Here is a 26,134-nt window from a genome sequence, read left to right on the forward strand (position 1 = left end):
AAGTCTATTCATTTTAGACTTGATAAGTTCACCTCTGGAGGCGTATAATTGGGCATCAGATGTTATGGAGGAGCTTCAATGGATCTTTTTGTAGGTGGAGGGAGTATGCCTGAATCCAAAACTTATGCTTTTATACCTAAATTTCCTTACTCTCAATGAGCCTTACTCTCCTTATTTCCTTACTCTTAGTGCATGCAACTGTTAAGGAGCAGGGGTCCAACTTTCTTTTTTTGCAGAAAAGGGAGCCTAAACTTCGTGTTTAGGCCTCTAGAATAACCTTGTACAAAACCTCACAGTTGACAATGATATAATGCCACTGACAATGACAATGATATGTGTTAATGATAATGACAATGATATTTGTTGGCATATTTTCTCTTAAAGAAGTATGCAGTCTATTCTTATTTAGATTTGAGCTTCATTTGATTCTTCATTTGAAAGTTTTGAATCAGATTGAAGCTATCGAATGAATTTGAAAGGTTCATTTAAGACTTAAATACAATATTGCATAGTTGAACAGTAACTTAAGGCTTAGGGATCAAAATTTCTTTCAATAAGGGAAAGCAGAACATTAAGTTTCTTTTTTAGGCCAAAATGTAAGTGGGTCATAAAAACAAAACACGATTTCAGGTTTAAAAGATACATTATAAAGACAGATTATCTTAAATCTACCTGTTTGGCACCTATGGCATGCGTTCCTAGTTTTCAAAAGCACTTTTTTATATATATTTCATAGCTATTCTGTGTTTTTGCTATCTACCATATTGAACTACGAGTATTATTCTGGTAAGAAAAATATTATAAACAATTCTTGCCCCTACCCCTACATTTTTGTGAATTGAGGCCTCTGCAACCCAGAAGCAGAAATTTGATGTTTGCTTATGTGATCAGTTTTGCCTTTTATGTTTAATTGCCCCTAAGTCGTTCTCAGTGAACTATCTACCAGCAAAAAATGACAACTTTAAAAATGCTGATAACTGACAATGACTGGTGGTAGGAACATTTTAAAAAAGTGGGGGTTCTTATTATTCCTTGTTTCTTGTTAAGCAGCATTTTTATCCATAAAAAGTATGTAAAACCAAATGGAACCAGGAACAGAAATCAACCTTCTGCACTTCCAGTGGCCCCCCTTTGGTTGTGAAGGGCTGTTCAAAGCCATGAAGAAATGTAATGCCCCCCTATAAATAAATGCTGCACCAAGCTGAAGCCAATACTTACCTGGAAGTTACCTATAAATAATTTTTATAATTACCTATAAATTACCTGTAAATAAAAGCTGCACTGAGCTGAAGCCGATATTATTCAGATTGACTAGATGGCATTGTTTACTTTTGGGTGGGATTGTGGGGAGAAGAGGCTCTGGGAATATTTTAAATTTGACATAGCTTCAGTGTCCCCCCTTTGGTTGTGAGAGGCTGTTCAAAGCCATAAAAAATGTAATACCACCCTGTAAATAAATGCTACACCATGCTGAACCTGGAAGTTACCTATAAATAATTTTTATAATTACCTGTAAATAAAAGCTGCACTGATCTGAAGCCAATATTATTCAGATTGATAGTAATGAGTAATCAAAATATATGTGCCAGTTTTATTTGAATAATTTTTTTATATAGCCTAGAGAGATCTATAGCTTAAAGCGATCTTTAAATTATTTTATCAGAAATGTATTATTGAAGTTTTACTTTCCCTTTGAATCTGACCTATACTAAAAGAGACAAAAATCTCTCTCGAGGATAGGGGTATCTAAACCCTCCTAGTTTGGCAACTACTGCTCGCGTATCACACTTAACTAATCGAAACAGAATAACTTAAATGTTGAATTTATTTTTAAGGAGGAGAATCACATTGGCGTGGCCATTGGAGAATGGATTTTGGATTTGTTTGTGATTCGACGTCTGTTCTCAGGACCAGTATTATCTTCCCAACAACATGTTTTCACTGAGGTCTGTTTCTTATATATCATTTTTAGTAGATGTAAAAACAAGTGCATATACAAGGGGAGAAGGAGGATCTAAACATCCGTGCTAAGGGATGGGGCTTAAAACTAGAAAAAAGTAGATTTTTCTGGGGAGTGGCTTGTATATTAACCAAATAAGGTGATTTTATTGTTCATGGGCCCTTTGACGTAAGTAGACATAGCTCTTTTTTCTGAAGATTTTCTGACTATGCAAATTGATATGGAAATGTTTGAAAAGACTTCATACTTCCGTTATGTTTTACAAGCTGTTTGATATTGTCAGGATGCAGAATCACGTCATGCTCGGAGCATACTGTGAACATAGGTAGGTTACAATTTGTAAGGCAAAGAATAGATAGAACATCTGTGTTGGGGGAAGAGTTACTAACTAAAGCCAGTAGATGTTTTTGAGGGGTTTCCTCGATACCAATACTAGTTGGAAATTCTGTATGTCCCCCTGTATGTTGGTAGGGTTTAATCTACGGTTTTTGAATATCCTTCTTATTTAATTAGTTCCATTATCTTCACGGGGTATTTTGGGCCCTCTACTTTTGACTGGGTGTTAACTAGGGCTTGTTACGATAATCCAACAGTTTGTGGTAACAAACCGTATGTAATGAAATGAGTAGCTTGGTAAAACTCCTAAAAATGTATTTTGATAACCATACATGCAACAAAAGCATTGATATTTTACATGTGCAATTCGTTAGTTTCAAATCTTGGGAGGATTATTCCCCCCCCCACCCCAACCCCCTAATGTTGCTTCATTCTGAGCAATATTGTTGGATCAAGACTGTAATAGGCGTATATGTTCTGTGGGGTGACAATGGCTCTCCTATTGCACAAATATTTCAAGTGTGGATCAAAGCATTTTATAATTTTGAAAAATGGGTGTGAACTTGACGAAAAATCAAAGAAATCAAACGCGTATGAAAATGTCCTGTGATGGCGCTGTAGGTTTGATCTCAGCTGGATAATAAAGGACCCAGAGTAGGAACTCAGCTGCAGTAAAACACTGCAGGGTTCAAGGACACAAGAATCAATCAAGAAGCGTTTTTGATCACAAACGTAGGCTCACAAATCACAAAACGAATCATAAAACTTCTATCGACAAAAATAAAAAAATTTCCTATTTTTTGGAAGAAAGATGTTCTCATTTGCATGTTCGTTATTTTCCCAAGAAAGATTGTATCAAAAAAAATTGTTATTGTCAATTGTCCTTTTTCACTAGTGATCTAATGTTCTTTCTTAGGCAAAAAGTTGTTTAAAAATCAGTTTTTTTAAGCTGAAAGTAAGGAGTAACATTAAAACATAAAACGGATATAAATTATTCTGTATGTGAGGGTGGCTGCCACTTCTGCAACCTTTGCTCTTTACGCTAAATTCTTAAAATTCTTTAAAAATACTTCCCGTTCAAATTTGATGGCCCTTGTGTTTGAGCAGTCATTCTTAAATAATTATGATAAAAAGTCAAACTTTCGCGTAAAGAACGAGGCTTGAGGAAGGGACAGCCCCTTCATAAATGGAAAAATCTCTGTATGTTTTAGGATTTAATGTTTCTCTTTGCTTTAGTTGAAAAAAATTATTTTTTTATATTCAATTTCAGACCGTTTCTCAAATCATGTCAGGAAATTCCCTTCCATCGTCCCGTGTAAATTTTCCCCTTGGTAATTGCCCCTGGGAACACTCGTCACCACCGAAAATTCTCCCCATGGAAAATCTCTGTAGAAAATCCCAGAAAAGGCAGAAAAAGCACTAGAACTTTTGATTTCCGGTCGAATGAACCCTCTTCCGATAATTAGGACCATTAGCTTGGTAAGATCATATCTAGGAGGAAAAACAACAAACAAATAATCACGTGTCCGTGATCTTTTTTCTAGCCAAAAAACGAAGTTCCATATTTTTGTAGATGGGAGCTTGTAACCTTTATTGTTGGGTTCTCTGATATGCTGAATTTGATGGTGTGATTTTCATTAAGGTTGCTTAACCCATTGGGAGTTTTGACCCCCCTCCCCTCTTTTTGAAAACCAGACAAATTTCCTCAGTCCCGTAGCTTTTGACAGGTAACGTTAAAAATAAATATTTTTTCCCAAATTCTATTTTTTGAGTTTTAGTTACTATTCGGCCGAGTCGTTCCTTACTTACAGTTTATTAGCGCAAACTGTTTGCTTGCTGTAATGTTAATGCAGTTACCATTCTTAGATGCTTGGGGGCTCGGGGTTCATTATCTGCTCTCTTATTCCAATTAGTGGCCTAAAATTGAGGGGCGGGTAGCATATGCCCTCTAGATTCTTTTGGGGTCCCAGATTTTGAATTCTTTTTTAGGTATTTTCGATAAAAAAAAAAATGCCCCTTTTCGTTATTTTCATGGAAGAAATTGAAAAATAATCGCAAAATCACCTCCCTAGATTTTAAAAATTCATCCTCCTTAATTTTTGTGAATTGACGCCATTGATTGCAATTTTTTCTATATAATCTGATATTTGTTTAGGTAATAAATCCACGATTCTTAATTATTAAAAACTGCTTTATTTATGGCAAGGAAGACTATTCGGTGGGGGACGGGATTTTCCCCTAAATCTTTTTGCCCATTCATTTTCTATATGTAGAAAAATATCTATTTTAGACATTTTCATTGAAAAAAAATTAACACAATTGTCATTAAAAATTGTTTTAAAACAATATCTGCCTTCCCTGTATATTCGTGAAAATGCACCCATGGTTGTTTACCTTTGTGCTTACCTTTTGTTGCCCTTGTGCTCAGGGGGGGGGGCAAAATAGGTTGATCCGATAAACTTGCGTTTGGAGCAAGTTTGCTTAACACAAACTTGCGTTAATTAAGTAAATTACACTACTTTAGACTGCTTTAGGGGGGTGCGCCCCCTCGCCCTCCCCCTGGATCCGCTACTGCTTGTACTTACCTTTTGTTATCTTTGCTACTTACCTTTTGTGCTCTTCTTATGCAAAAGTTAGTGATGAAAGAGGATGAGGTAATTAATTTACGATACATAACAATCAAAAACTGTTTTGAGACCAATTTGTAGGAAGGATACCAGTCCAATGGGGGATTTTTACCTAGAAGTTTTTGCCCCACCTCCACATTAGCATTTCCTTTAAAAAAAAATGGGTAAAAGAAAAATCAAAATTGCCCCCTTCCTGCTTTTAGATTTTCAAAAGTGCTTTAAAAAATACTTTGCATTCTGCATTATTTATTGTAAGTACTTAAAAATTGATTACAGGTCAGCAACCTGTAATGTCATGGCTGGTCGCCATACAGCTGGAGTTAAAATGCCTCTCTAAAACCAATGAATAAAAGTCACAAAAGAGTCCTTTTCTTATTACTTTGCCTTTAGCCTATCTTCCTTTTACCATCATTTCTTCTCTTATTTGTTTGGCTAATTTCATTACTGTGCTTTAGAAAACATTAAATCACTTCATTGCACTTGGTCGACCAGCATGGAGAGAAGCACGAACGTACTTGAGGTCTTTACTCGACAAGGAGAATGGGACTTTAAGAGATGACACTAATCTCAGAGAAAGGTATATTTCTCCTTTTTTTCTTATATATTTTAAATAGGAAAAATAAATATTAAAAATACTTTTCATATAAATTACATGTTATAGTCTGTATATTATTATATAATTTATAGATATCGTGTTATACTATATTGAATTTTGGAAATATGATTTATTATATATATTAAATATACAAATATATATTTTCATGTATTCAATTTTTTTATATAATATCTTTATAAACGAGCAATAATTGTATGTGTATGTATTTATTTACGTATGTATTTTTTTTCTAAAACGGCTCCATATTTTCCAGGGAAAATTGGTATCTTGGGATATTCTCACATAAAAAAAGATCTAGATAGGTCAGAAGTCTGAGAAAACTCGTTAAGAGCCTTAATTTTAGTTTTTGCAAATGAAGTTATGTACTATGCTGGCACATCATACAACCGTTTCTTACGATATCATATAAGAACTTTCTTGTATGATGTCATGTATATCATAAATATGATTATTAAGTTTCTAACGCAACAATTAGTTATGTAATATAATGTATGTTGAAAGGCCCAAAAAACGAAAATTTGCAGTTGCAGTTACTATAAATGATGATTCTTTGGAACCAACACCTGAACTATCAAACGTGATAAGATGTAAAAATCGACAACCTGGACCATCAATTGTGACGACACCAATACGGGCAGCTAAAGTAAAGGTCATTGCTAAATTGTCAAAATCCAAAAATGTGTCAAAATGAAAATGAAGAGCAAAGACACGGGCGGTTAGAAGACATGCGCTACGTAGCATGTGAGCAAGTCAAAAATGAAAATGAAGAGCAAAGATTCACGCGGTTAGAAGACATGCGGCACCGAACATGTGAGCGAGTCAATGAAAATCAACCTGGACAGCGAGAATCAAAACGTGTCAAAATTGAAAATGATAGCGAGGATGATTGGGTTTAGGATTTGGACATGGATAGGGTCATCAATGCCTACCATACCTTTGTTAAAAAAACAAAGGTTCGGTGATATGTCTTTCATAATGACGAAAGACAAGCCGAGATAAAACAAACCAAACACATTGAAAATGATAGCGATGATGATTGGGTTTGGGATTTGTACATGGATAAGGTCATCAATGCCTACCATACCTTTGAAAATCAAAAACCTGACTAGATAAATCGTTGGAAAAAAAGAAGTTTTTGTCGCACCACCTGAACAATAAAAGAAACAAAGATGGTCATCAATGCCTACCATACCTTTGAAAATCAAAACCCCTGCACGAGATAAATCGTTGGAAGAAAAAGAAGTTTATGTTCCACCACCTGAACAAGTAAAAGAAACAAAATTTCGGTGATATGTCTTTCATAATGACAAAAGACAAGCCAAGGCAACAGTTAAAGGTCCAATAAAAAAAACATAATTTTACAAAGGCACTAATTCTAATTTAAGGTCCATTTGAACGTCATGACATCAAAAAAAGGCTCAAATTGTCTCCCGGTACTATTTTATATGTTAAAAATATATGCTATATATTTTTCCTATATTGCATTATGGTATAGACTTTAAAGTCATTTAAAATTATAAAATCTTAGCCATGTTACCTAATAATGCTTTCAGTACTTTCACAGGTCTGAGGGAGATAGGGCGATTTTATTCTTTGGGTGGGTGTGGGGGTTCTGATTTATTCTTAAATGTGTTTTTACGCTCACATTTTAGTTATTCCCCCCCCCCCCCAAAGAGAGGCAATTTATGTGAGAAAATGGAAGAAGTATACAAAATTGACGTTTCTGGAGATGGGTGCAAGTGAGATCTAATTGCTTTGTAAGGGAAATCTAACTTCTCCAGGATTTAAGGGATGGCCAAGCGTAGCGTTTTCTTGCAGCGTTTTAAAATTGTATGGGTTTAGGTGCTCTGGCGGCTTCTAAAATGTGTTTTAGGCTCATATTTCAATTGTCACTACCCTTCCCCCCAAGAGACGCCGTTTATGTGAGAAATTAGGAAGAATTTTACAAATATTGACATTTTTGGAGGTTGGTCACATATAAATACAACCTATATTTTTTTTCTTCAAAATTCTACCTTCATTAAGGTTCTCTTGATTTTATGTAAATATTACTTTCAAACCGATCGAAATAGCTATCTGTGGTTTTCCAAATCGGTGCTAGGAAAAAAGTGTTTTGTTCGTTTTTTGGACCCGACAAACCTTTTTCTAGGGCCTAGGGACTTATGGTTGTAAGTTTCGTACTGATCAATGACAAGAAGTTTTTTGTTCCATTTCTGGTCCCCTTAGTCCAACAACGATCCAATAGAAAAAACAGTGTTTTGGGTCTTTTGTTTGCAGCTTATTTGGAGGGAAGGACTCTCCCCCGAGATTCACTTTTTTTGTACATTAGGGTCCTTTTGCTCCAGGGATTTCTATAGTTTTTCGCTTTTTTTTAATATTGGCTCACTGGGCCCAAGGTATTTTAGCTGAAACTTACCAAACGATCAAAAAACTTTCTTGACCCATCTTTAGGGGGCCTGTTTCCTCAATCTCATCTCTCTTGGCCCAAGGACATATGGCAGCAAGTTTCAAACTGATCAGGAACGAAAGTTTTTTGGGCTTTTTCTGGGCCTCCTCATACCATCCTTCTTCAACAAAATGCGCTAAATGTAGTTGGTAAGGAGTGTGGTAAAGTAGCTACAACTGTCATATGCGGATTTTTACCATTTCAACCGTTGATGTATGGGGGGACATCTTGTTAAGATAAAACATAATTTTTTCTGGAAATTTGTCAGTTTTTCGTTAATTTCTGCCCTCCAATTGTCATGTAATCATAGCTAGTATGCTCCTATAATGATTTTCTCTTTTTGTGTAAAATCGATTAAGATAACTCCATTGCTAGTCCAATAACAGTGGCTATCAGGTTTCCTAGCAGAAACAGCAGTTTTGCTTTTTATTTGAAACTTATTTTCTCATTTCAGTCGGCTGTATTTTTGAATGGCATATAATGGTGCGTCCAAGTTTCATCACAGTAATTATTTGGCGCCAAGTGTTCGGTTTGTTGCTCCTAAACAGCGCCAACAGAGATGAAAATGCTCATAGGAACAGGTTTTTGGTCTAATTAGTTCAAAGACGACACCAGCGCCCGAACAGCTTTCTGTTGTCAAAACCTCGATTCATTATGAGACAAACAAGTTCTTGAGACATATTCATAGCTTTTGTTTTATCACTCACTCTAAATTCTTGTTTATCACCATTCGATCAACTTTAGTGATGTTCTCGTCATTTATTGGTGGTTTTGGGCACCCCGAAGAATCATCGCCTCCCAAGCGGGTACGGCCATCTTTAGATTTATGTGCTCAAAATTTCCTGATTGTAAATGATGGAGCAATCTTGATTCATTATGTTGCAAACAAGTTCTCCCTACGTGTTCATAGTCTCTGTTATATCTCTCATTCTAATTCCACGATCGTTTAGCACCATTTGGTGAACATTAGTTGTGTTATATTATATCCCTCATTCTAATTCCACGGTCGTTTAGCACCATTTGGTGAACAGTACTTGTGTTATAGTATATCTCTCATTCTAATTCCATGGTCGTTTAGCACCATTTGGTGAACATTACTTGTGTTATAGTATATCTCTCATTTCCATGGTCGTTTAGCACCATTTGGTGAACATTAGTTGTGTTATAGTATATCTCTCATTCTAATTCCACGGTCGTTTAGCACCATTTTGTGAAAAATAGTTGTGTTATCTTCAGGGGTTGCTTCCTTTGGTGCCCTGAACGTTCATCTATAAAAAAACATAATCCATAAAAAAACATTTTAAAAAAATGAGGTTGCCGTAATTGTGCACAAAAATAGTTACATTGAGCCAGGTTTGAAAAGAAAAACCTCCCAATTTTCGACTGGCGAAAAAGAAGTGAAAATTCAATCTTAAATGATGTCTACGTTGCAACAATTAATTATTAAAAAAAAACATCCATGAAATCAAATATTTATTTGACATCACCCACAAAAATGCGAGAGAAAATAGAATATGTTTTTTTTAGATTGGGACCATTCTAATTGAATCGCCAATATATTATTCTCATTGAAATCATCATTAAGCTAATTAAGATAATCATTAAGGCAGTTAATTCATTAGCCAGGAATGTAATTAAGAAACCTTAATTCAAGATTTCTCTGTTGGGGATAATGGGGCACAATCCCCGTACACCGTGTCCAACTCAATCATTGATTGCATAGGCGTATTGGCTTTTGCTTAAAAAAATGTTTAGTGAAACTCAATGCTAAATTTGTTCATACTTCAAAGAACTCTCACTTAAACATCAATTACATGCCAAAAATGGCTGAGATTTCGGTGACTACCTGTCAAAAGCTGCGCAACCATATTACTTGTTTTTATTGATGGTTACTGCCATCTTCGAAGTGCCATCTACATCTTTTGTTTTGTTTTCTTTGGAGGGAGACGAGGAGATAGAGTAGACGACTATTTTTTTATTTTGTGTCTTCGCCATCCCATTAGGTCGTTAATATTTAATTTATTTTTTAATTTATATTTTTTTTTGGGGGGGGGGTAAAATGGCTGGTAGTGATTGTGCATGTAGGGTGATGTTTACCCATACACGTTTATAAAAATCTGATTTGTTCTTGATTTGTTAGTTTCTTTTAATAAAGCCCCTTTTCTTCTTTTTTTATACTCATAGATATAATTAATTGTTTTCTAGAGCATTAGTGCGACAATCGGACGTTGAAATGCATTTACCTGTGACAATCGGAGATTATACCGATTTTTACTCAAGTATTCACCATGCTACAAATGTTGGTGAGATGTTTCGTGGGAAAGCAAATGCTCTGATGCCCAATTGGTAAGTAATTATACCGATTCTCATACTGATTGTACCGATTTTTTCTAAAGTATTCACAATGCGACAAATGTTGGTGACATGTTTTGTGGGAAAGCAAATGCACCGATGCCCAATTGATAACTAATCGTGCCGATTTTCATACCGATTTTATATTGTTCTAAAAATTCAATTTTTTAGTGTTTTGGTTTGTTACCACGACTAAAAAAAGCCGACTGACTCTCTCTAAAGATTCCGTATAAGAATCTGAAACTTTTAGTTTAGGTTTTACGAACACGACGAACTCAGTGATGTAATTTCAGCAAACGACAATTAAAAAATTATTGATTTTCAATTTTAATTTCACTTCACAATCCCGATTCAGATACATTTCCCGATTGCTAGCCAATTAGAGCATGTTATTCTATTAGCATGTCTAGTACATACTTTTAGGGAGTCCAATTTGATGTTCTTTATTGAGTAAAATAGCATTGCCACGACCGTCCCTAAAGAAACTGATAGTTTTTTAAAATATATAAATTTGTTCCTCGATCATGACAACCCTGCGTATTATCGCGCCCTTTTATTCAAAGATGTTCTCCATTTCTTATGGAGCATGCTCACGTGTGTTGCAAGTGTATTTTAAATAAAACTTAGTGCACTTATTCTCACTTAGATAAAATGTATATGAAAGGCTTAAAACAAATGTTTTTTTTTAGGGAATTTCTTCCCAATGGGTACTGTGGTCCTCCTTCGTGAGGTGGCGACTGCGCCATGTCTTAACCTTAATTCATTGAACGAAGAGCAATCGTGTTGATATTTATTTGTGCATTTTTACATATAATTCTTTTTCTGAAAATTGGCATACCATCATTTTCTGATGAAAAAAAGCGATATAGATTTGTCACAACTTTGGGAAAATTCGTCTAGGGCCTTTTCATGCGAATGACGTCACAATTAACCCAGACGTCCAATGTATGAATATATGAATAAAATAAAAAAATGAAATGAAATTAAAGTCGTTTAGCGAAAGAAATTCAAAACTGTCTTTCATTTTATCAAGCGAAGATTGGTCCCCTTGTTTTGTAGTTTTACACTTTTTACACTTGCTTTACACTTTATTAGTTACACTTCACACTTTATTAGTTTTACACTTGCTTCTGAGGATTTTCATCACAGAAGCTTCTCATCAACTTTAGGTGTACTAATGTCTGGTTTAAATGCTATGTTTAAGGGCTTTAGAAAGAGTTTCAGTTTGAACTTTTATTTATCGTTCTTTACTATATCAAGTTAAAAAACTGTATCAAGCTGTGTGTGTTTTATTGCTAATAAGAAGCTGTAATTGGGCCAATAGGGAGTCTCTATTGGGGCCAATCGGAATCTGTAATTGGGAATTTGTCGGAATCTTTAATTGGGCCAATAGGGAGGATCTGTAATTGGGCGAATAGGGAGTGGGCTAAATTGATGAGATGTTTCTAATGCATGACTACTACTACTACTAACAACACACTCCAGCATCAAGGTGCCTGAGGCCAACACAGCTACGCACGCTCCTCCTCCATCCCAATCTACTTAAAGTCTCCCTCTTTACACTCTTACTGGAAGTTCCCATTTCCCTTAAATTTTTTCTAACGACATCCTCCCACCCCAACCGTGGATGACCTGCTTTACGTTTAGCCTTAGACGGCTAGCTGAAGAGGACGGTTGGCGAACACATGATTGGCTAACACCAGGATCGGGTTTAACCGTTTCAGAAAATACTCATTTCAGATATGTGACTGAAATTGCAGTTTTAGCTTCGATTTCGGTTACAGGCTCTTGGACATTTAACCAATGCAAATATTGGTTAGCTCCCCCATGTACGCTCCCCTCCTTCCAGCCCCCCTGGATCTGCCACTGGTTTAGCGAAATCAATAGACATATACGTGCATATTTGACCAGGCAATAAAAGTATTATACCTGTCCTAGTGTATTATAGTATGTATTATATATAATGTATATATGTATGTATATATATGTATTAAATAGTGTATTATAGTATGTATTATAGTGTTTTATAGTATGTATTATGTATGTATTATACCTGTCCTAACTTTTCACTTTGGTAAATCTTGTACCAAGCTAATTCATGGCTTAGACATGACTCGTTTTTCACCGTCTCAGGATTTAAACTGTTTTTGTACCGAGACAGAATTTGGGTCATTTTGGCCTTGTATTATGCAAATAACCAATTTCAAACAAAGATTTGATAGATATTCTTTTTAAGGAAGCATCTTCCCGTTGGGTACCATGGACGTGCCTCCTCTGTTGTGGTGAGTGGCACATCCATACGAAGGCCAAATGGTCAAACACTCCCTAAAGACGATGCCCCTCCTGTTTTTGGCCCATGTAAGCTCTTTGACTTTGAATTAGAAATGGGGTTCATTGTTGGCAAAGAAAATAAGCTTGGTGAAACAATTTCCATGGAGAATGCTGAAGACTTTATTTTTGGAATGGTTCTTGTTAATGACTGGAGTGGTGAGTTTTTATTGCAATATATTATTATATAATAATATTACTACTGTTATAAAATTATCATATTGAATTATTGTAATATATTATAGTATATATCAGAAAATATCATAATAAAGTATAATATTATCATGTATATTATGATATATTGTTTATTACATGTATGATATTATTGTAATTAAAGTAGAAACAAACAACTCTACTAAATAAAGTTTTTTGACAAACAATCTGTTGCAAGTAAACCAATTTCTTTAAGATTAAGCATGTATACCGTTTGTAGTAATAAACAATGTTTTTTTTTATATCCTCTTTCACGACGTTAGAATAAAATACTAGAGAAGTAAGCAAAGAGAAAAAAAATAAAAAAGTAAAAAAAAAGACTCTTAAAATCATCAGTTAAGCGAGAAATGACTATTATTGTATTTTAATTATTTTTAATTTTTAAAATGTATTTTAGTAATACAATATATTAGACTCTATCATTACATAATGTAAAATTATCATGTATGTTATAATATGTTTTAGTATATTATTACACATAATATATTATATGCTGTTATTATATGGTATATTAAAATATAATTATAATATGGTATTATTACGCAAGAAAAAAACAATTCTCCTAAATAATGATTTCTTAGGTCTGTGACTAGTAAACTAATTGTACTGAAGGGGAGGGGGTACACACAAAAAAAAAACTAAAAAAACGCATACAAAATTTGTTTATATCCATTTTTTGTTACGTTTGTACGAGTCAGACAAACATTTCGGCGAGGGGAGGGGATCAAACTCCCCTAACCCCCCCCCCCTGGGTGCGATCTTGATGATAGATATATAAATGATGGTTATACGGAAAATCCGAGACTCTTTTACCGGTTTTTAAATCGAACCGATCACTTTCATTTGCACTCAATCTCTTTGTTTAAACATTACTCATCTTTTATATTAGATAAACTCATTTTTTTAATATTCATTAATAAATTATTGATTGTTATAGTTAAATATAATTTATTGATTAATTTAATTGATATGAATGTATTTAATTTAGTTCGATAAATTTAATTTAATTTGATTAATATTTTGTTGATATTATAATATTTAATTGTATCAGTGTTAATTAAATATCATTAGTATTAAATAAACTCATCTCTCAGAAATAAATCTCAGAAGTACGCGCGTGTGTTATCTAACATTTTTTTTAGATAGCCCAGTTTTCTGATCATGTTAGCACACAAAAAAGGCAGCAAACCCATAAGTTAGTTTTTTATTTTTTGCTAATTAACGCGTTCGTGTAAAAAAGGTACGCTTCCATTAAAAAGAAAAAAAATCAAGGAAAGGCTCAGATTGGGATCAAGGTCGTGTCCAGGATTTTTTTCGGGGGGGGGGGGGGTACAAAAAAAAATCAAAAACGCATAAAAAATTGTTGTATCCATTTTTGTTTTTGTTACGTTTTTACGGGTCAGACAAAATCTCAGAGGGGGGGAGCTAACCGCCCTCCTCCTGGATACGGCCTTGACTGGGATACATGGACTTGAAAGCTGTTCTCTGAGCTTAGCATGGTATCAACTTTATTTCCAACCAGTTGGCCAGAATCGCCAAGTTTGAGCCTTCGCTTGAGATAAAAAAAAGAAAAATTTCAATTGTGTGACAAAATGACTTGTACCGCTACGAAAAAAAACTTAGCGATAGCTCTTTCATCTTCTCAGAAATATAAAAAAAAATGGTTTTTTTTTTTTTACTAATGCTTGAAGTACTGAACAACGTTGCAGTAAAATTAAATTTTAGCTTATTTCTGTTCTGTTGCAAAAAAAAGTTTCCAAAGTGGAGTTGTATAAAGTTCCCAAATAGGAGTTATGTAAAGTTTACAAAGTGGAGTTGTAGTGTGAAACCCTTTAACTTTTGTTAGTAAACAATATGCTTTATGGAGTTTATTTTTTACTCATTAATAACCTGAGTACGTGTCTCTTATCGATGATTGAAAGGGTCGCAGAAATAGTTCATGAAACAGACCTTATTCGCATTCAATAGAGCTTATTGCAACTAAATTTTGTACGTTTGTCAGTGGGAAAGGCCTCCGATTGGTTGAAAGTAATTTCATACGATCACTTTTAACCAATCAGATGTATTTCCCACAGACAAGAATACAAACATTAATGGCAATAACCTCTATGTTACGCCGGGCTTACGTGTTTTTGTGGTTATAAGGAGGGGGTAAAACCTAATATAACCTAAAAATTTATTTTTAATCTATTTAATGCAAACTTTTCCTGGTTATTCTAAGATATTCTAAGGTTATTCAAATAAAATTTAGAGTGAACTAGTACCCTCTTTCTTTTTAGAACGTTTTCTTTGTCTTTCCCGAAAATTAAGTTTAATCTCAAACCTTAATTAGGTTGGATTTTCTAAAAAAAAAACAAACCTAATTTTCTATTTAATTTATAACCATCTAAATAATTTCTAAGACCACACTGGCTAATCATGACAAAACGAAACAATAATAAAAAAAGAGAAAAACGAGGATTATACAAGCCAGTGAAACATATGAACTAAAATGCAAATATTTCGGTCAAGACCTCCGCTTGATCGTCCTCAGTGCAGGATAATAACATCAAAATTACTAATAAAACTCCATGGATACTATAAAAAAAATTCAAACCTTGAAACGAAACGCAACTAGAATTTGAAGACCCTCTCCATGTAACGGTGAGAGGGTAACTGAATGAAAAAATACAGTACTGAATGGGAATTCAATTTTTTAATTTATACAGAGCATTTTTAAAAGCTAAACGCTTTCCGGGTAAAACATCATCAGAGATTAGGTTAGATTGAAAAATGTAACTTTTTTTAATATTTAAGTAAAAACGATCATAATTTATTAGTTCATTATAAATGGGGCTTAAATAGGTTTCTCCCGTGTCTCTATTGAGAGCAACCTTTCGGTGAATGTACTTTTTTATCTCCACTGCCGCACTGAAAACTTGGATGAGGCCTTCAACAGGGGCAATAATGGAGGTGTTATCAAATAAAGCAAAATGGTGTGGGTTGTCATACACATGCTGAGCCAAAGCGGAATCAAAAGTCTCGAGCCTTTGTCATAGCTCCATAGCTTTGTCGATTGAGGACCTGTGTTCAAACAATCTCTCCCCCAATTGTTTATAGGCTCTTCCAACATAAAAACAGCCGCAAGAACATGGAACCCTATAAACACCACTGCCCAAATTAGGGCTCGTTTTATCTTTACCACTGTTAAAATAGTTCTGGATTTTATTAGAATTTTTGAAGGTAACATTTAAGTTATGTTGTTTAAGTATTCTTTGCAATTAGTCACCTAATTTGCGAAAATAGGGCAAAACAGTAAAGACTTTCTTCTCACCCACTAAAGGGATGATATCCGTTGGAGTTTGTGGAGATAATGAATCCTTTTCTGCCTTTTTTTGTCTTTTTTTTATGATGGATTCCAGTAACTTAATGGGATATCCATTGCAAAACAAAATGTCCTTCAGATAATTCAATTCTGGGATTATATGAGCCTTTGAACAAATTCTTATGATACGATCAACTAAAGATATAACTAATAATCTTTTTACACAAGGAGGGTGGTTGGAAGAGAAATGCCAATACCTATCATTATGTGTAGGTTTTCTATAAATTGAATATTCAAGGCTGAGAGCTTTGTTGAAGATTAAGACGTCTAAAAAAGGCAGTTTATGATTATCTTCTAGTTCCAAGGTGAACTGAAGGTTGGAATCGAAACTATTAAGATGAAGTAAAAAAGCGTTAAGTTCTATCTCTCCGTGATTCCAGACGGAGATCACATCATCGACAAACCGGCCCCAGAAGCGGTGTTTCAGAGGAAAAGTATTCAAAGCGGAGGTTTCAATAAATTCCATGTAAAAAGTGGCCAAAAAAGTTGAAAGGCTTGTACCCATAGGGAGCCCATTTGTTTGGGTAAAAAATTGATTGTTGTACCAAAAAATATAAGGAATATCTATTGCAAAGGCGAACAAGTTGCATAATGGTTTCAATATCTAATGTTTTGTAATCCATCCGGTCAATATTATCTTCTAGTTTCTTTTGAAGAGCAAATTCACATTTTTTTATATCACATGATGTATACATCGAAATGGCATCAAAACTGGCCAAAATTGTGTCTTTTTTTTTTTACTTCATCTTAATAGTTTCGATTCCAACCTTCAGTTCACCTTGGAACTAGAAGATAATCATAAACTGCCTTTTTTAGACGTCTTAATCTTCAACAAATCTCCCAGCCTTGAATATTCAATTTATAGAAAACCTACACATAGTGATAGGTATTTGCATTTCTCTTCCAACCACCCTCTTTGTGTAAAAAGAGGATTAGTTATATCTTTAATTGATCGCATCATGAGAATTTGTTCAAAGGCTCATATAATCAAAGAATTAAATTATCTGAAGGACATTTTGTTTTGCAATGGATATCACATTAAGTTACTGTAATCCATCATAGAAAAAAGACAAAAAAAGGCAGAAAACGATTTATCATCTCCACAACCTCCAACGGATATCATCCCTTTAGTGGGTGATAAGAAAGTTTTTACTGTTTTGCCCTATTTTCGCAAATTAGGTGACTAATTGCAAAGAATACTTAAAAAACATAACTTAAATGTTACCTTCAAAAATTCTAATAAAATCCAGAACTATTTTAACTGTGGTAAAGATAAAACGAGCCCTAATTTGGGCAGTGGTGTTTATAGGGTTCCATGTTCTTGCGGCTGTTTCTATGTTGGAAGAACCCATAAGCAATTGGGCGAGAGATTGTTGGAACACAGGTCCTCAATCGACAAAGCTATGGAGCTATGCCAAATGCCTGAGACTTTTGATTCCGCCTTAGCTCAGCATGTGTATGACAACCCGCACCATTTCGTTTTATTCGATAATACCTCCATTATTGCCCCTGTTGAAGGTCTCATTCAAGTTTTCAGGGAGGCAGTTGAGATAAAAAAAGTACATTCACCGAAAGGTTGCTCTAAATAGAGACACGGGAGAAACCTATTAAAGCCCCATTTATAATGAACTAATAAATTCTGATCGTTTTTACTTAAATATTAAAAAAAATCACATTTTGCAATCTAACCTAATCTCTGATGATGTTTTACCCTGAAAGCGTTTAGCTTTTAAAAATGTTCTGTATAAATTAAAAAATTGAATTCCCATTCAATACTGTATTTTTTCATTCAGTTACCCTCTCACCGTTACATGGAGAGGGTTTTCAAATTCTAGTTGCGTTTCGTTTCAAGGTTTGAATTTTTTTTATAGTATCCATGGAGTTTTATTAGTAATTTTGATGTTATTATCCTGCACTGAGGACGGTCAAGCGGGGGTCTTGACCGAAATATTTGCATTTTAGTTCATATGTTTCACTGGCTTGTATAATCCTCGTTTTTCTCTTTTTTTATTATTATTTCGTTTTGTTATAACCATCTAATTTCAATTTAATTTATAATAACTTGATTTATATCAGTTTTTTACGTCTGTCGAAATGCTGTTCCATAGACTAGGAAATACATCTTTCTAACTTGTAAATCTTGGGGAGTTTCACTAAGGAAGCGTTTTATGATTCTGAGGATACGTGCATTCTATTGTTAACTCTAGAATAAGCTCCTTCAACTAAATTCGAATTTATTGACTGTAATTATTTAAAATAATTAATTTACATTAATTTAATTTATTGATTATATTCATCTTTTGTTACCAGTTTTATTTTTATGCTATTTCTTGTAATATGGCTGAAAAGCTTTGAAATATTATATTATTGATACTGTTCAACAACTGCCTTAATGGAAAAACCAATAATAAATAGAAAAGATAGAAACTTTCAATTAGAAAGAACAACCTAAAAAACCTTAAGAAATCTATAAATGGACTAAATTTCAAGAGTCACAATCAATCAACTCATTTTGCTAAACTGATTCCTAATAGATTAAACAATGCAAGAAAAATTTTTACCCCAAAAACAAGCTTTTGGGATTGAGCTAAGTAAAAAATAGTCGGTGTTTTAAATTACATATACGCCGAAACGCCGAACGTCAGCGTCCTGACGCCGAACTTTTGGTATCAAAAATATAAAAAAAAAGAAAAAAAAGAAGATTTTTTAACCTCTTAGAAGAATTGGCACCAGACAAACTTTTGGGATTAAAAATTTTTGCGTAACCTGATGGGTTACTCAAAGATTTTTTGGGGGGCGGGGGGGAATTTACACACAAAAAATAAAAAGACATAAAACATGTGTTTATATCCATTTTTGTTACGTTTTTACGAGTCAGACAAGCATTTCGGGGGGGGGGGGCCAACCCCCCCCCCGGGTCCGGCCTTGTGTATAGCCAGTGTGGTCTTAAAATATATTTGTAAAACTAAGGAACCAAAAGTTCTCTGTTCGAAAAGTAATCTTCATTCTGCCGTTAATTGGTCACTGCAACCAGTAGCTAGTTAATACAAGCAGTGAATTATAATTGCTAAAATTCACGATGAAATTTTACCATAACCTAGATTCAGATGGCGCTAATCAATCAGGTTTTTCAAAAAAAAAATCTGATTAGTTGAAAAATTCTTAAAAGGAATTCTTAAATTCTTAAAAGCGCTAAACTGGTTCACAATAGATTAAACAATGCAAGAAATATTGTTACCCCCAAAAGCTTGCTTTTGGGGTTGGGCTAAGTAAAAAATAGTCGGTTTCTTAAATTATATGTAGTTGTCCTGACGCCGAAACGTTGCATTTTCACTTATCTGTAGTTATTGTCCAAGACCTTTTTCTAAGCTGTTCTCAAGGGGAAGGTCAGCAGGATAATATAGATTAGAAGGACTGATGTTTTATTGAACATTCATGTCCTGCTGATCCTTCCTTTGAATCTGACTCGGCAAATGGTTTTTGGTAATTATTTGTGAAGTTTAAACATATTAGATACGATGTGTTACCGAACATACATTATTCTGCTGATTATACCTTTGAATGTACCTTAGCAAACTTGCTTGGTAATTGTTTAAGAAATTTAAAAATGTCTGGCCTATAGGCGTAACAGCGACGATATGGAAAAAAATGGTAGAGAAAAGTAGGGACAGAGACATAGAAAAGGGGAGTAAATGACAAAAAAATGCAATTATTGAAAAGTAGATATGAGATTTTTTATATAGTTTAATTAATTGACTTGATTCTAGTAAAATTAAATTGGTGATTAAACTTAACCTTCAGGGTCTGTCCCATAAGTTCCGGTAATTTTGTCGTTAAACATCATTTACTCAACATAAACGTACGAACACTTTTCAAATACTATCCTTCCAACAAGATCCAGCGTTTTGCCTACTCCTCCTCTGCTTCCTGGAAGGCATCAACGAGGATCTCTCATAGACATGTGGTTGAAGCGTTTTTACCCCTTTCACCATCTCATGGTGATGTCCTTTGAATGATCTCTCGATTCTCGGGAATGAAAAGAAGCTCGGTGGGTCCAAATCTGGGTTGAACAGTGGCTTAGGGAGTGTAGCGACGTCCATTTTCACGATCAACTCGCGAACAATGAGTTCGGTTTGACTCCGTATATTATCGTGGTACAATCGTCAGAAATGTCTTTTTGTGGTTGTTGAACCATTTGCCTTAACCGTTATGGCATTTCACAGCAGTACCGGTTGTTAACTGTCTGCCCATCATGAATTCGTGATGCACTAAACCTTTGTTGTCCAAAAAAAGAGGTGAGCAAGACCTCTAACCGCGATTTGCTCGTTTTTTGCTTTCTTTGGCCGAAAAGACCCATTGGTGTGCAACTCGCTGCTCTGACGTTCAGATTCAGGATTATATTCGAAAAGCTATGTTTTGTCACCAATTTTCACTATGTCTAAGAAGTCAAAATTGGTTTCGTAACGTTCAAACAGGTCATCACACGTCATGACACTGGGGCCTTCATTTCGTCTATGAGCACTTTGGGGACCATTTTCGCACAGACTTACCTCATGCACAAATCCTCGGTTAAATAAACCTATTAAATAAGCCTAAATAAGGTTAAATAAGCCTATTGTTTTTGGCACATTACTTATGTTAGGTACCATTTAAACGCCATATCCTCAATTACTATTTAAAATTTTTTGCAAGTTTTCACCGTTTTGGTTGTTGAAGACGCCCTGAGTGCTCGTCAACGAAACCAAACTGGCACTGAAAAAATTCCTAAGCACTATCGGGGAGGAGCAACGTGTCGATGATAAGAAAGTGCCGGTGAAACAGTAACTAGTACATTACTCTATAGACATTTTGGCCACCTAACAAGTAGTTGTCCTTAGTGAAATTGAAGAAATTAAACAAAATCATGAACATGACTCAAAGTTAAAAGTCTTCAATAAAGTAAAATTCAAACTAAAAGTCAAAATCGTCTTCCCCCCCCCCCCCAAAAAAAATGGTACTTGTGAAACGGCAGCTTAAAACTCAAAACCTATTGCAACTCTCTCCGTCCAACCTCCCTCCGACCAACTCCCCACCCCGTACAAAGACAGTGCTGTTGAAAGGACACCTCGCAGGAAACAGGTATACTACTTTGCAAATATTAAAAAAACCTTCAATAAAATTCAAAAAGATCCTAACTTCCTAATACTTCCTAATACCTAACTTCCTAATAACTTCATAATACCTTCCTAATACCTTCCTAATACCAACTCGACCCTAGTCAAGTTGGCTGGGTAGGAAAGTAAAGAAATTGAGTCCCGTTTTCGTAATCTCTACTTCCTAAAATTACATTTTCTAGAATAAATGAGTTATTGCTTGTAGTCTTGTAGCCCCCTTCTTTTCTACGTGTCTGATCGATTCTTTCTTCTTCTCTTATTTTTTATTGCTGCGCTTTATTACAGTAAATTGCTTACTGTATAACACGTTTCTATTTTTATCACTATTACTTTATTATTATCACTTTATTTTACTTTATTTTACTATTACATTACCGTTACCTTTTTTTAGCTCTTTACTAGTTTACTACAGTATATCTTTTCGTGCAAGAAAGATAAATTTATTCTTTTGTATAAATAGGGAGTTTTTTGGATCCGTTCGGAACGTGGGAGCTTTGGACCTGGACCTTGGTTCTACTTGTTGGAAATCACACAGTGGCGGTCTGCTTCATAATTTTGCCATCTTGTTTCAGAGCTCATCTTTACCTGACCCGAAGGCCATATCCAGGGAGGGGGGGGGGTTACGAAGTTTGAACTCCTAGATTTCTTCCGAATCATAAAAACGTAAGGAATAATTTACAAATTTTGAAAAAAATATAAACAAATTTTGGTTGTGTTTTTACTAGTTTGTTTTGCCCCCCCCCCCTCTCCCGAACAAAAATACTTGTTATGCTCATGCCTGACCCTCTTACATACCTTGAACTACTACTCACCCTGACTTGGGTTTTATTTTCTTCTAGCTCGAGACATTCAGAAATGGGAGTATGTTCCTCTTGGACCCTTCCTGGCTAAGAACCTTGGAACGTCTATCTCGCCCTGGGTTGTTACAATGGACGCTTTGAAACCATTCACAATAGAAAATTTCCCTCAAGATCCTGTACCTATGAAACATCTTGTTCATGAGGACCCATATAATTTTGATATCAATCTGGAGGTTGCCATAAGACGTATGTATTGATAGAGCTTTATATGTGATTATAATTCACAGCCATTCAGGTTTGGTAATTTACCTCACAACCATGAAAACTATGAGAGTTTGTATATAATCAGGAATTAAAAAAAAAAAAAAAAAAAAAAAAAAAAAGTACAGATGCATCAGTACTGCCTATGCTAAAACGTGATTTTCCTTATTCAAGGTCAGAACTGTAAACCCCTAATATAAGGGAGCAAGTTTTTTTTTTTTTTTTTTTTTTTTTTTTTTTTTTTTTTTTTTTTACTTGGATTTCGAATTTGGTTACTTGTTAACTAACGAAACACACCTAAGAAGCGAAGTTAGGTTAATCCTAATGAAATATAACTTTCATATAACTTTTAGTTTATTTAATAATATAATTTGGCCTATATATTTGCACATTAGGGGGTAGGGGTAAAGTATCTAGACAGTGCCCTTAGCCTAACCATACCACTCCCCCGCCTCTTATGTGCCAATATATAGCCCAGATTATACACGTCCAATGCATTCTGTCACACGTCACTTGTCTTTGTGGCTATGAAATCGGTTTTCTCAAATCTTACATTCAGCAAACTTCTCGACTGTGTTTCGTTTCATTAACAAATTGTCTGTTAATTTGTTTTAGTAACAAAGAATTAGTCTCGAGATTTAAGTAAGAGCCGTTGAGGTTAGCTAAGATAGATAATTTGTATCGTAAGGTTGAAAATATTCTCTCTATGCATAAGCTTCGCCCCTTTCCCCCACTTTTCAGAATTTAAAAGTGTTCGAGATTTTCAATTTATATTGGCCTTCTTTTCAGTTTTGTTTTTAAGGATATTGTAAATCGTTGTTTTTTATTTGTTGAATCATTTTTGCATAGTCGTTTATGTATTTTATTTAATAAAAAAACAAGTTTTTCTGACTAAAAGTAAGGAGCGACATTAAAACTTAAAACGACCAGAAATTACAGAAATTATTCTGTATATGAAAGGGGCTGTCCCCTCCTCAACACCTCGCTCTTTACGCTAAAGTTTTTTATTGTTTTAAAAATAAAGTTGTGACAGAGAGTCAAAGAGAGTCTTTTGATGGGTAAGACTAAACTTGATGAAACTTATATATTTGAAATCAGCATAAAAATCTGACTCTTTTGATATGTCTATTCATATCACAATTTCGTTTTTTAGAGTTTCGGTTAATATTGAGCCGGGTCGCTCCTTACTTACAGTTCGTTACCACGAACTGTTTTCTACACTTCTTGATTTTGGGGGAAATAAAATCCAATTGGTTCACTATTGGAATTGATGTACTTCCTATTTCAATTGGATGTCGTTTGTGAAGGGTTTCGTCCGCTTTCAAAATTCTGAAAAATTTCTGCTCGTTAGAACAAATTACTTAAGTACTTCTTTGCTGAATGTGAATGAAAACCGCTTTATTAAAAATAGTGCTATATAAAAATATTTTACACCAGATGGCTTAAAAACCCGTTTAATTGTTTTTGGCTCAATTTTTTTTAGCCAACCCATTTAACTTTTTTTTTCTTTTTTTTTGCTACCTTGGGCCGTTCTTTACTAGGTTGTAGCATTTCACTTCTATTGCAGTGCAACAACAACAAAAATGTTACATGTTGCAAGAAAATGTTATACGGCAGTGACAAAAAAGTGATAAGTTTTAATATGATGAAAATTATCTTAGAAACTTAAAATTGTAAGATACACCTTTTAGGCGTGACGCGGATGATAGGGTCTAATTAAGTGAGTTTTCAAGGAATTGTTGGATGTGCTATTTCTAGCGCATATAGTAATATGTTTTTACTTTACTATTTTACACCATTTTACTTTTTACAATTCATTACTGTTTTACTTTACTATTATTTATTACTTTATCACTATTGCTATTATTTTTACTTGTGTTAATTGTATCATTAATTGTATATGTGTTTACTTTTATTAATTTCAATTGTATTATTATTATTACTTTATATTTCATTTTTAATTGTCATATATTCTGTTTTATTTATATATTTTTTTCTATTCCTTTATCTTAAGAAAAGATTTGGGACTTGTCCTAATGCTATACTTGTTTCTAATCCTGCAAATTTTAATCGTAATTGTTTATAATTGTTTTTTTATGTAGATAATTTCTACTTAAAAAAGAACAATTATATCCCCCCGCCAATTTCTACATAAAAACAATTATATTCCCCCCCAATTGTTTGGGGGGGGATTATAGTTTACTGTTGAATCAGAAGAGAACGAGAAACTGTCTCTTGATGTTCTTCTTTTAAAAAATGAAAATAGTCTGGATTTTAAAATTTACAGAAAACCGACAAATAACAATAGATTTTTGTCTTATAGTTTCGGTCATGCTCGCCAAGTCAAAATTGTTTTGATCATTTCTTTACCTGACCGGATCTTTAGTATTTGCTCTCCAAAATTTTTTGACGAGGAGTTGTCTTTTCTAAGAAAAATACTAATAAAGTAACATGTATCTAGAGTGGTTAATGAACCAGATTTTTTCAAAAAGAAGGAAAAAGTTTCTAGAGATTTCTAAGGAAGTCTTGGAGAAAAATCGGGAGAAGGATGTTTTTTGTTTCTTGCCATATATTCCCGGGCTAAGTGAAAAACTTAAAAGAATTTTACAGAGTAATGGTCTAAAGGTAGCTTTAAAAATTAATAATACCTTAGGTAGTTTTCTAAATTCTGGGAAGGATCTAACTTCATTGGGGAAACAAAGTGGGGTCTATCAGATCCCATGTACTTGTGGAAGCTCATATGTGGGATGTAGTAACCAGAATTTGGAAATGAGATTATTACCGGATCCAAGAGGGTCAAAGAGGCTAGCTTCCGCTTTTGCTTTGAAAAGAATTAGAGTATTAAACAATATGTAGTTTTATTTTGTTTCGTATATTAACTATTGTTTTTAATTGTTTTAATTTAGTTTTACTACTCATGACGGTCACTGCATATGTGACCCAAATATCTGGTACTTTTTTTGAGTTTCAATCACTATTTGTGAAACACTGTCTATTAAAAGGATTTTATCTCTATTTGAACTTTCATTTGTAATTGTTTTTTTGTTAAAACTATGCGAAAAAGAAGTTTTTCAAAGAAAAGTAAAGAGCCATAAGTCGAAAAGAAATGAAGTCCTATTATAATTCAAACCAAAAACGACAAAAGCTACTGTCAACTAATAATTGAATCCCAAACAAGCCTTTTTTTGAGATCCAAGGTTCAACCTGCCCCCTTTACCAATAACAAACCCTATATGTAATCAATGACAACTCGCATAACTTACAGTCCTTGTCCCAGGGGCTGTGAGTGGCATGTTATCCCTGGATGCATAGTTGATTGACTTTTAGGCTATTTTAAAACAAATTGCTATCTCAAAATCTTGAACGGATATCTTTGGAGGAAGGGCAGCTAAACAGTGCGTGGGAGGGGAACTTGGTGCCCTCCGATCACTTCTGAATCTTAAATAGGGCACTATCCCTTTCAATTCCCGCTCGAATGAGTCCCCTCCGAAGTTTTTACGACCACCTGTTCCATATGAAGTTGTGCTGGGGAAAAAAAGATAGTGTATGAATAAATAATAGCGTTGACTCTGATTTTACTCATAGAAAAATAGAGAAAGTTGTGCCGGTAGGGAGTTGTGAGTTGTGCTCCAACTAGAGGGAGTTGTGAAGTTGTTCTGGGGAAAAAAGATAGCATGT

At 34.3% G+C, this 26,134-nt stretch overlaps 1 protein-coding gene across 1 annotated transcript in view; it reads left to right on the top strand.

The window, feature by feature from the left end:
- The window catches only part of Faa (fumarylacetoacetate hydrolase), a 47,921-nt gene that overhangs the window by 11,124 nt on the left and 10,663 nt on the right, over positions 1–26,134 (top strand). Inside the window, exons 2-6 of the mRNA XM_089105604.1 lie at positions 1,836–1,946; positions 5,379–5,500; positions 10,191–10,331; positions 12,574–12,824; positions 22,235–22,441. Of these exons, the coding sequence (XP_088961730.1) occupies positions 1,836–1,946; positions 5,379–5,500; positions 10,191–10,331; positions 12,574–12,824; positions 22,235–22,441 (832 nt within the window). The remainder of the gene's footprint in view (positions 1–1,835; positions 1,947–5,378; positions 5,501–10,190; positions 10,332–12,573; positions 12,825–22,234; positions 22,442–26,134) is intronic.

The sequence above is a fragment of the Artemia sp. Qi Xiang Cuo genome, chromosome 19 (genome assembly GCF_049724085.1).
Source record: "Artemia sp. Qi Xiang Cuo chromosome 19, ASM4972408v1, whole genome shotgun sequence".
In the NCBI taxonomy this organism is placed as follows: Eukaryota; Metazoa; Arthropoda; class Branchiopoda; order Anostraca; family Artemiidae; genus Artemia; species Artemia sp. Qi Xiang Cuo.